This window comes from Ceratotherium simum, chromosome 7 (assembly GCF_057802395.1).
Source record: "Ceratotherium simum simum isolate JZ-2026a chromosome 7, ASM5780239v1, whole genome shotgun sequence".
In the NCBI taxonomy this organism is placed as follows: domain Eukaryota; kingdom Metazoa; phylum Chordata; class Mammalia; order Perissodactyla; family Rhinocerotidae; genus Ceratotherium; species Ceratotherium simum.
Genome location: NC_141906.1, coordinates 20,513,161 through 20,525,588, shown reverse-complemented (window position 1 = coordinate 20,525,588; position 12,428 = coordinate 20,513,161). Strand labels below are relative to the sequence as shown.

The 12,428-nt window shown below is 42.2% G+C and overlaps 1 protein-coding gene across 7 annotated transcripts in view; it reads right to left on the bottom strand.

Annotated features, from left to right (window-relative positions):
- Positions 1–12,428, bottom strand: part of SCUBE2 (signal peptide, CUB domain and EGF like domain containing 2) — a 64,756-nt gene that overhangs the window by 13,643 nt on the left and 38,685 nt on the right. For all 7 annotated transcript variants that reach the window (XR_015552668.1, XM_087433244.1, XM_087433241.1 and 4 more), the window contains one exon: positions 686–856. Coding sequence is in view for 6 of the 7 variants with exons in the window: in XM_087433244.1 (XP_087289370.1) it covers positions 686–856 (171 nt within the window). In the remaining variant the exon portion in view is untranslated. The remainder of the gene's footprint in view (positions 1–685; positions 857–12,428) is intronic.

Here is a 12,428-nt window from a genome sequence, read left to right as displayed (position 1 = left end):
TCTGGGAGTCACTGGAAGGAGAGGCAGGGTCCGCTGGGGGTCCTGTGCACTCCGCTGTGGACATCACCATGTCAGATCATACCTTCCATTTGAGCCCACAGAGTATCAATACAGCTGGCCCTTTTTCCATTAATAAAAAGGAAAGTCATTTCCTAATAAAATAGATAGGAAAGAAGCCCACAGAACCTAAGTGAGCTTGGCTCCAGTGTTAACATTTTATAAGAGACAATTAAAAACTCGTCATAGAGTTTTAACAAAACAACCAGATGGATACTTTTTAAAAATCAATAAATTATGAAATTGAGACCAAAGCTGGAAAAATAACCAGAACTCCTTTCTCATTTTAACACTTTCAGATAGTCCCTACACACTGGGAGATTGCTCAGGTCTCAGGGAATATTTATTTGTAGTGTATAAAGCATGCAATTGCAACATTTACACTTTTTCTTTTCCGCCAATGTGTTCTATCAGATCTTCATTTATTTGTGCAAGAGAGCATCAGCCCAGCATGTGTCAGGCACTGAGGTAGGCAATGGAGAGCCAAAGATGAACCCAATATGGTGCCTGCTCATGGGAAGCCCATGGGGCAGTGTGCATTGTCTACACTGAAATGCTGCTTATGCCTTCTGTCTAAACAACAATATTGGAGACTGGAGGAGTAAGAAGGGTCAAGCAGAATCCTTACCTCCACAGTCAGACACATTCCAAGCTTCTGGGGTCTTCAGGGCCCCAGGATTTTCTGGTCTTGGGCACGGTTCGCATGTGATTTGTCCTTCCTCATTTTGGAAGGTTCCATTTGGACATAAAATGCAGCGTTCTTGTGCTCCATCATAATATGTCCCAGCCCTGCAACTGACTAGCCAAAGGGGGAAATGATCTGGTCAGTGAGGGGACAGAGGCCAAGGAAGGATGATGTGAGTGCAGGTAAACAGATGGCATTGACCGCACATTCCCCCATCCACACCCCCTGAATACAGAATGCACACCACCTCTGGGTTCCCTGTGCACACTCCTCTGCCACGATCTCTGTCGCCCACTGCTAGAGGTGTTTACAGGTCCTCTCTCCCTAGACCATGAGCTCCTTTGGGGCAGGGATCACAGTGGTCCTTATTATTTTTTAGTACAAGCACTCGATAACTCTCCTACTTCCCAGGGCTGTCAGAAGAATTATAAAGGTGAAAATCCTTCATTGAACATAGGCCTAGTACTGAAAGAAGAGAGAGGAGGGTGCTGTTAATTCTGGCCAGTGGCATCCCTGAAGGCTTCCTAGAGGAGGCCACATTTGTGTTGGGCCTTGAAGGATGAGTAGGATCTCCCCAGGTAGGAAAGGGGGCAGGTTGTAAAGATTCATGCATGACATATGGGAAGCGAGGGAAGAAAGGAAGGTTGGGGATAGATTGAAAAAGTTCTTGAATGCCAGGCATTTGGATTTTATTCTGCAGGTAAAGGAACCATTGAAAGGAGAGGAATATGACCAGAAGATGTGTTTTGAAAAGCTCACTTTCAGGTGGCTGTGGGGAAGGTGATCTCAAGGGTCTTACAGATAAACTCTCTAAAATAGCATGCTTCATATTAGTAACAAAATTAATACGTTACAAAGAGTAAACCCTGGTAAATGTCTCCTGAAAGAATAAACTACAAGGAAATTAATAAACTATGCTTCTGATTATATTTCTGGTGTCGTTAGCTAAATGTTGATTTATTTCTTATTTTAGGATATGAATATAAAGTAAATATACTGAATTGGGTTCCCTGGTATAATATTCAAACATCATCATCACAACCATCAAAATAGCCTTTCTAATGGCTAACATTTGTTGAGTACTTAAGATCTATCAGACACCATGCCAAAGCTTTACATACATTATCTCAGTTATTCCTAAAAACAACCCTAAGGAGCGAGGTGCTATTATTAGCTCCATTTTACAGAAACAGAGACTTAGGGACGTTAAATAATTTGGCCAAGGACCCACAGCTAGTTTGTGAAATACACCTACGGTGAGATCAAGAGCTTTGAGTTTAAGGGGAAAAAGGGCATTTAACAAAAGAGCAGACTGAATCACAACTCAAGACTTTGCCAAGGATTCTCCATGGGGCATTAGGGGAGTTTGACTGGAATAAACACGTTCTCTTTTATACTTAAGGTGCCGAGAAATAGAAAACAAAATATCACATGACAAAATTAGCTATTATATCTCTTGAATGTCTGTAAGGGGGTATACCTGTTTTCATCCTATCCTACAAATGCAATCTGCATATATACTTTTAGGGTTAGACAAGACAAAGTTCTATAGAGAATCAGTAATAAAAATATCTTTTCATTATTCACTCCATAATCTAAAAAAAAAAGAAATGAGGCTTTTTAAAATCATAGTAAGCCAAAATATGCTACATTTCAAATATTATTTCAAGTACAATCAATAAAGTCTACTCTAAAGTCTGAATCTTAATACTTTTTTATATTGTTTGTATTTTCTTACAATACCGACGTATCCTTTTTATTTAATTTTGTGATTTTTTAAAAAAAATTAAAAGTGGACCAAACTCTTGCTTTCTTGGCAAACAACATTATAAAGAGTACGACGCATGGATCTGTGGCAGACAGAGCCTATAATTCCAGACTTATTCTCTAAATGCAGCCCTACTGGATAATGGCTTCCATAATTACTCTGGTTTCAGCTCATCTTCCGTGAAAAACTGGGCTGAATTATGTACCAGGAATTCATGACTTTTTATTCTGTGTCCCACCTGATTATCTCAGTGCATACAGCAGTTCAGTAATAACCCCTTCATGGCTCTAAGAAGCCAGCTGTCATGAGGACTGGCAGACAGGAAATAAAACCAAGGCTGTCCGGAGCCCTCTACAGCCCAGGCCATTTCCATTTGGGGAACAGCTGTTTTCATAACACTCCTTCGCCTAAAGGGAAACTACTCATATGATGGCAATGATTCCAACTGCCCCATTATCACAACTTAGAGCCGGATCAGCATGGTCTGCTCCATCATGGTTCCTCTGGCAGAAAACGGATCCCTCCATGGGTGGGTGTCCACGGGGGGACAAGAATGGACCTGGTTCTCACTGAAAAGAGTAACTGGAGGGGCTCCTGCTGCTCTGCGTGCCCACCCCTCCTCAGAACTATTTAACCCCCAAAGCCTTTTCAAGGTTACATTTTGAGAAGCCTCACAATATCCCACATCTGTTGCAATTTCTCAACAGAGCAAAGGGCTGAGAAATGCCCCCGGGGCTGCCCTGAGGAAAAGAGGGCACCAGTTCTTTCTTCTCACAATGAAAGGTCCACATCACATAAACAAACTCATATTGTCATTCACGGTTTCCATTTTCCTTTCAGAGAGAAAGACCTACAGAAATAATTTATGCCTAGCACCTTCTAAATTAATTTGTTTCTTTCACAAGGTAAAAATGAGCCGAACACTAAAAAGCGATTCCGAAATGTCATGAAGAGACGCCTGAAAACAGCTCTTTGCAAATGCGCCGAAGATCTGGCCTGAAGAGACCTCAATCACACGTTCCAGTTGGTTCTCTTTTCTTCTTGAGCAGCCAGCTTGTTTTGCTGCCCCAGACAAAGGAGTCAATTGCCCCCAGAACACTTCACGATCACAGCAAAGCTTTTGTGTGTCTTCAGTGACCATTAAAATCCCATTCTCAAATCCCACACAGCTGTTTTCTCCCTCTCTTTAAAAAAAAATACAAGAAAGCTTTTCTGATGCAAAAGGGAGAGACCAGCGGGGACCAGGATTAATGGCAACAGAGAGACCTGAAGGCTCACCCTCTTTTCAACACAGCGGCCTTTGAGTATTTCAGGCTATGGACAAACACTATGGTCTCTCTGTGGCGAAGATGGTGACCTAATAAAAGAGGTCACTCTCCAGCATCTGACTGTTTTCTTAAGATTCACGCCTTGACTTCTGAAGGAGAGCCACAAGCAGCCCGCGCGGGTTCCCAGCGTGCCCTGGAGCTCCTGCTTTGTCACAGCTCAGAGGAGATGGAGCTCTAGACAGTGCTATGGCCTCAGGATCCTGGTTCGAACTCCTTTTAAATGAGTGTTTTGGGATAACAGGAGACAGCACCCCCTTGGGCTAAGCGGCCGATGTGCCATGGCTGTCCAGGTTTTTGCTGTGTGCTCAGGTTTGTTGTCTGAAACATCCTCACAGTTGGGACAGAGAGATGAGCCCAGCCCACTGCCTTCCTAGCTGGGCTCCCCAAGGTAGGCTATGTCCTCCTTATGCCTAGTTAACTGCAGCTGAGATTTCACTTCCTTTAGAGTGCCAATTTTGCCCTCAATTTAAATATTTCCCTACACATTTGCCCTTTGCCTTCTTTTCTCTTAATCTTGGTGACTATCCTTGGGATTTCATCTGTTGTCCTGGGCAGATTCGTGTATTCATTTATTCAACCAAATACTTAGCACTGATTATGTGCTGAGCACTGTTCTAGGACCTGGAGATACAGCAGAGAAGAAGACAGACATGGCCCTGTCCTGCAGGGGCTCTCATTCTAGTGGAGAATATGGACAATAAGTGAGCAAACAAATAAATATAAAGGAGAATGCTAACTAGAGGTAACTGTGATAAAGAACATTAAAACAGGGTAAGACGGTAAGACCAAGAGTGGTGGGGGGGGCATTGTGTGGAAGCTATTTTAGAAGAGTAGCCAGGAAAGGCCTCTCTGAGCAGAGATCAGACTGAAATGAGGGAAGTAGCCCTGCCGTGGTGTTAACGGTATTGCTTAATAGCAGAAAGGCCAGTGTAACAGGGACATAGTGAAACAGGCAGGGTATCAGGAGATGAAATCTGAAAAGTAAGCAAGGGCCAGATCCCGTAGGTTCCTGAGGTCATGGTAAGGAAATCAGATCCTACTCAAAGTGTGTTGGAGGTTTTGAATGGGGGAGTGACATGACCTGATTTATGTTTCTAAAAGATCTTCAGGCTGCTGTGTGGAGAACAGACTGAAGGCAGGCAAGGGTAAGGAGAACAACTGAGAGCCTATCACAGTAGACTGGGCAGGAGATGACAGTGGTCTAGAACAGAGTCATAATAATGCAGGAAGAGAAAACAAGCTGGATTCAGGATATAATCTGAAGGCAGATCTGACAGATTTGCTAATGGATTGGATGAGGAACTTGACAAAATGAGAGATGTCAAGAAGACTCTGAGGTTTTCAATTTGAGCAACTGGGTAAACAGAGGTGCCATTTGCTGAGATGAGGGAGAAGCAGGCTTTATTTGGGAGGGAGGAAAGAGAATAAAACGTTTTGTTTAGACACGTTGAATTTGAGATGCTTGTTGGCCATGCCAGTGTTGATATTGAGAAGGCATTGGTTATCCTGATGGTCTCCAAAGTAGAATACCACACCTCAGGGGATGATCCACTGGGTGTGGGCAAAGCACTTTCACATCTACATATATTAATTTTTACACAAAAAATAAGAACTAAAGAAAACTTCACTGGTTTAGTGTATGGTATAAGATTGGCCCCTCAGTCAGTCCACATCTCCAGGAGTCATGTGTCTTCACATGACAGACACATGTGAAGACACAAGGTCAGACACATGTGAAGACACATGACAGACGCACGTAAAGACACAAGGTCTCCAAGAAAAGAGAAGAGCAGGCATTCCACAACTCTGGGGGTGGGGATGTACTGACTGATTTGCTTCTTTTTAATGTGTTGAAAAGAATTACAGTTTAATTGCGCCTGGTTGAATAGATTTCCTGATTATATTATCTAGTTTCCACCAAACTAACTGTCACAAAATAGAAAGCAGCTTTGAACACTTCCTGTAGAAACCGGGACTAAAGGTAGAAGGAATGATGCGAGCATGGGGGAACAACAGGAAGAGACAGAGCTGACACAGCTGTACTCCTAGTTCTAGTTCTTTGCCAAACAACATCATGAGATAGAAACAGGAATGATTTAATCAGTTCTGACCAGAGTTGAGCCAAAACACTAGCAATTAACAAAAAGACTTTGAAAAATGGATTTACAACCACTACTGTTAACAATAAACCTTGCCAAATTGTAAATAAGGTACCTTAAGATGCTAGTCAGTTATTTTAAAATTTTGTTTACTTAATCTGTATCTCATTCTTCTGTCTTTTATGATATACATAATATATCAGCCAATAGTACAAGTATATAATTTTTAAATAAGTAAACGTTCATAAATTTAAAAATATTTTACTTTAAGTGTGTGTGTATGTGTGATCAAAAATGCTCAAGACCTCTGGGATAGAGAAGCCCGTAACTCAAAATAGAGGTCAGAGCTGGAGAGGGCAGCTTGGGAGTCACCAGTATGTGGTGGTATCTAAGGCTATGGCACTGGATGAGGTCACCCAGGAGAGTGTGAAGATAGAGGAGAGGGATAGGGGACTGAGCCCTGGGATACCTGATGTTGAGAGATCAAAAATTAGGGGGGGAATCAACGTGGAAAATGAAAAGGGAGCAGCCAGTGAGGTAGGTGAAACCAGAAGTGTGTGGTGTCTGAAACCCATGAGAAGAAAGGGTTTCTAAGATGAGGAGTGATCAGTGGTGCCTGAGTGAGAGTTGGCAACTGGTCTTAGCAACATGAAGCTTGTTAGAAATCCTGGAAAAAGTGGTTTCAGTGGAGAGGCTGGGAATGAAAATCAGATTGGCTAAAGTCAAGGAGAAAATGGGAGGTGAGGAAGCAAAGACAGTGAGTCTAGACAACTCTGTCAAGGAGTTTTGCTCTACGGGGAGTCAAAGAAATGAGGCAGTATCTGGAGAGAAGCATGAAGTCAAAGGAGAGTTTGTATGGTTTTTAAGACAGGAGACAGGTTTGTGTGCTGTTGGAAATGATCTAGAAGAGAAGGAGAATTCTGAGATGAGGGGTCAGTGGGGAAACAGCAGGAACAACGTTTTTTTTGTTTTTTTTTTGTGAGGAAGATCAGCCCTGAGCTAACATCCATACTAATCCTCCTCTTTTTGCTGGGGAAGACCGGCTCTGAGCTAACATCTATTGCCAATATTGCTCCTTTCCCATCCCCCCTGCAAAGCCCCAGTAAATAGTTGTATGTCATAGTTGCACATCTTTCTAGTTGCTGGATGTGGAACGGGGCCTCAGCATGGCCAGACAAGCTGTGTGTTGGTGCATGCCTGGGATCCGAACCTGGGCCACCAGTAGCGGAGCGCGCGCACTTAACCGCTAAGCCATGGGGCCGGCCCGGGAACAACGTTCTTGAGAAGGTGAGAGGGATGGGCTCCAGAGCACAAGTGGAGGAGTTGGCTTTGGGTAGGAGCATAGGCTGTTCATCCATTTTAGCAGGAGGCAAGCAGAGCATGTGCGGACAGACGCAGGACAGGAGGGTTGGTCTGCACATGAGAAAGGAAGCCATTTTCCTAGACCCCCAGATGCCCATGGACATCTCTGCCTGGAAGTCTTGTAACTCAAACTCAACATGCCCAAGGGGGATGCTTCTCTTCCTTCCCTGCCCAGTCCTTCCTACCCACCTGGCTTTGCTCTTTTCATAAATAGCATCTCTACTCTCCCAGTCACCAAGGCTCCAACCCTTGGAGTCCAACCCACAGTTATTATCCCAGACTTCTCGCCTCCCCGCTCCATCAGTCAGCTGCAGCATCCTACAGTTGTGTTCCTTTTGTCCACCCCTATTCTTTATCCCCATGGCATGAGTGTCTTTTGAGCCTCACCATCTCTTATCTAGATTACTGCAATAACCTTCCAAATACTTTCCTTGCCTTCTGTTCCTCCCTGCCTCCGCTCCTTTACATTCCACCATCAGACTCACCCTTCTAAAGTCTGACCAGAGTTGAGCCAAAACACTAGCAATTAACAAAAAGACTTTGAAAAATGGATTTACATTTTTCAAATGAAGCAATCAGAAATACTGATTGCTTCACTCCCTAGCTCAAAAACTGCCCTGACTTGACTCCCTGCACTTCTCTTAGTGTCTTTGACTCAACGCTCAGTCTTTAGTGTCCTTTTCTGTATCTGAGTTTTCAGATTCTTTCTCATGCTCTCTCAAGAGCCTATTTTTTTCTGCTTTCCCTATAAATCTTTTCTGATTATTTCTTTCCCAGTGATCACATTCATCTAACCATTCAACCAACCCACAGGCTTTTTCTCAGTGCCTCCTGCATATGAAACAGGGCTGGGTGAGGTGAGGGACATACGGGAAGCAAGTGACAGGTCAGAGGCAAGTCAGAAACCTCGGAGCTCACCCCAACTCTTTCCTCTTCTCGGTCCCCAATCCAGTTTATCACCAAATGCTGCTCTGTTTCCTCCTAAATATTTCTCTAATCCATCACTTCTTTCCTACTTCATCTAGCGCCTTCATATTCTCAATATTTCTTATGTGAAGCATTCAAAAGCTCCTAAATCAGCCTGTCTGCCCCTAGTCTGGACTCCCAATTCAGTAAGAGAGATCTTTCTAGAATACAAATATCAGTGGGATACTTCCTGATTAAATCCTCTAATGGCACTTTGCCACCTAGAGATAAAGTCAAGGCTCCTTAGCAACATATTCAAGGTCTCACATGACTTGGCCACGCTTATCCCACCAGCCTGGTTGCCCACCATATCCTACCTTGCACTCCAGGTTTAGTGACACTGAAATGTCAATAATCCCCTGTGCACATCCCACTCCGTCTCATTCCCCAAGGCTGTTCCTTTGCCTGAATACTCCTCCCCATTTATGTCATCTGTGCATCCTTCTAAACTCCACTTAGGATTCTCTCTTTTGGAAAGGCTTCTCTAACTCTTCCCTGGGAGGGCTAAGTGTGAATTGAGGGATGGTGTCTTATTTATCCAGACCTCCTCAGTACCCACCACAGAGCTGGCCCATGGAGGGTTCTCCACATGAGTGCAGTATGAGTAAGAGAATCACAGGGCACAGGTTGTACCCAGGAGACGTGAGTATTCAAATTGAGAGATTAGGAATCGAGGCTCTTGAGTCAGATGTGGATTTGAATCCTGGCTCTGCCACTTACTTGACGGGTGACACTGGGAAAACTGCTTACCTCCCTCTGCCTTAGTTTCCCTGTCTGTAAAAAGGGCATGATGCAAAACAGAGTAATGATGAGAACTAAGTAAGAGAAGACATGTAAAGTGTTTATCATAGTGCTGAACACATGGTACGTGCGCAATAAATGTCAACATTTTACTAAATTAGGTTTTTTAAACTTTTTTAATTAAAAGAATTTCCTACCAAGTCTGTGTATAAATATTGGTCTAATATTGGTCTAAATTGCTAATACAGACTTTATATTTTCCTGGATTTAAAACAGAAAAGAGAATTTCCGCCTTTAAATTCCAGACAATTTCTCAATTTTGAAACAATTAAGAGAAAATGCCTAGCTCATTCCTGCCTCAGGCCCTTTGCACTTTTGGATCCCTCCTCTGTCAGAGTGCCTCCTACCCCTATCAGACCTTTGTATGGCCAGCTCCTTCTTCTCCCTTAGGTCTTAGCTCAAATGTCACCTGCTCTGAGAGCCTTCCCTGAGCATTCTGTGGAGAGTAATCCCTCCTCCTCTCTGGCCCTCTCTGTTTTATTATCTTCATAGCACTTATAAGTTCTGAAATTATCATTTTTCTTTACTTTTTTATTGTCCATATTCCTCTGTTAGAATATGAACTTCATAACAGCAGGCTCCTTATCCACTATGTTCTCACTGCTTGATCCCAAGTTCATAGCATGGCACAGGTGGTATCTCAATAAATATTGGTTGAATTAATTTTTCTCAACTGCTGGAGAGGAAAGCCACTGCTGTTAAAAATTAAATTAAACTTTCCCAGTCTCTCCAGAACCCAGGCATGAAAATACTTCCCAGTTTGCCAGTTGCCTGGATTGGGTCTTTTAAAAATTTCAGCAAGTTTTAAGAATAATCAAATACAAAAATATATATTTTAGGAAGTATAGTCCTTAAATTATCCTTTATGAAAAGTGTAAATAGCTATGAAAGAAAAATAGAAATCCATGTCATCATTAATTTTTCTTTAGATATGAAGGACTTCATGAATTACTATGGAGCTTAAGGAATTTGTTTCTTGGAGAATATAATTGCTATTTTTTTTTTTTGCCATCTTGCTAGAATTGATCACAGATGGTACAAAGGTCACCTGCAGAGCAGGCTGTCCCAAAGTTCTTAAATGCCAAATTAATGAGACTTTATTATGTAAAAATAACTATAAGAAAGAAAGTGTTTAATTGGTCAGAAATGACTATGTTCTTTGATGTAACTTGGGACTTTAAATTTTATTTTTTTAAATGATATTGGGAAAAAACACAATTCAATGGAAAAATAGGCAAAGATTATGGATATTCTCAGATGAAGAAATCCACATGGCCACAGATATATGACAGCATGCTCAGTCTTACTAATAATCGAAGAAAAGCAAGTTAAAATTTGACTTTATCATTTTTGCTTATCATATTTACAAAAATTAAAAGGATCAACAATAAATAACCCATGTTAGCAATGATGTGGGGCAATAAACACTCAGATACAATGTTGGAGGGAATATGTACATATGTTAGTATGGTCTTCTTGGAGGGTAACTTGGCAGTGTCTATTAAAGTTTTAAATCTGCGTGTCCTTTGACCCAGTAATTGGACTTCTACAAGTCTATCTTTCAAAAATATTGGCCATGTACACAAAAAAGAATATTCACTGCATCATTGTTTGTAACAGAAAAATTAAGAATAACTTAAGTTTCCACAATAGGGGAATGGCTAATAAATAAATAGAGGAGTGGTATCTTAAAACAAATATAGACTAGGAAGCATTAAAAGAAATAGGTAGCTCCTCTATTCGCATGGAAGGATGTCCATGATCTACTCTCTAGTTAAAAACAACACATTACACTATTCAAATTGTATTGATATTTTTTTAAATACTTTTTTTATACAGAAACCTATAGCAGCCAAAGTTATCCTTTTAAAACATGTCAGAACCCTGTTACTCCTCTGCTAAAAACCCTTCATTGGCTTCATTTCTCACTCAGATTCAGAGTCCGAGTCCTCACCACGATTTCCACTCCCACTCAGGCACCCGACTACTGCTCTGACTTCCTCCTTTTCCCCTGCCTCCTTCAGCTCGCACCATCCTGGCCTTCTTTTCAACGCCTCAGGAGTTCTGTACTTGCTGTTTCCTTTGCCTGGGATTCCTCCCCCATATCCTCATAGCTTCCTCCATCCTTCCCATCTCACCCAAATGACACTTTGCAATGACCACAGTCCCTGACCATAGTCTACATTTGGGGGAGTCACGCCTCCTCACCCCTCCTCTTGCCCTGGCGCTCTCCGTTCCACCTCCCTTCACCACCATCTACTACACGATCTATGTCTTTCTTTATTGGTTTGTGGTCTCTCTCCCTCCTCTAGAATTGTAAACTCTATGAGGGCTGAGATTTTTGCTTTTTTGTTTCATTACTTGATTCCCAGCACCTAGAATAATACCTGGCACACAGTAGGTGCTCAATAAATATTTATTGAATGAATAAATAAAACTTCATTTTCATATTGCATAAAAACAGATGTAGAAAAATACATAGCAAACTACTGACAGGGATTACTTCTGGAGAGTGGGATTAGGAGCTGAGGGGAGAACTTTTACCTGTACCGTACATTTCTGTACCATTGGAAACATACACTACTTTGGGAATTAAAAACTAAATAAAAAAAAATTTTTTTTTGTGAGGAAGATTAGCCCTGAGCTAACATCTGTTACCAGTCCTCCTCTTTTTGCTGAGGAATATTGGCCTTGGGCTAACATCCGTGCCCATCTTCCTCTACTTTATATGGCACGCTGCCACAGCATGGCTTGACAAGCGGTGCATCAGTCTGCGCTCGGGATCCGAACCTGCAAACCCTGGGCTGCCGCAGTGGAGCACACAAACTTAACCACTACACCACCGGGCCAGCCCCATAAATAAAAAATATTTTAAAGGAAAAACATAATGGTTCCATCTCTCCTTCCAGGTGACTCAAAATACTTTTTTGGGCTCCTTTCTGCAGATACTGAAAATAATTTTTAAAAAGAACTATGCTAGGCATGTCTCCACTACATGTACCATCCAGACTTCAGAAAATACCAGTAAGGGGCCGGCCCCGTGGCTTAGCGGTTAAGTGCGTGCGCTCTGCTGCTGGCGGCCTGGGTTCGGATCCCAGGCGCGCAGCGACACACCACTTCTCCGGCCATGCTGAGGCCGCATCCCACATACAGCAACTAGAGGGATGTGCAGCTATGACATGCAACTGTCTACTGGGGCTTTGGGGGAAAAATAAATAAAAAAATTATTTAAAAAAAAAAACTTAAAAAAATAAAATAAAATAAAAAAAAAAAAAAAAAGAGAATACCAGTAAGCCTGGTAGTTACGAAGTTCTAACACCATCAAATAGACCAGGAATATGAGAGACACACACACACACACA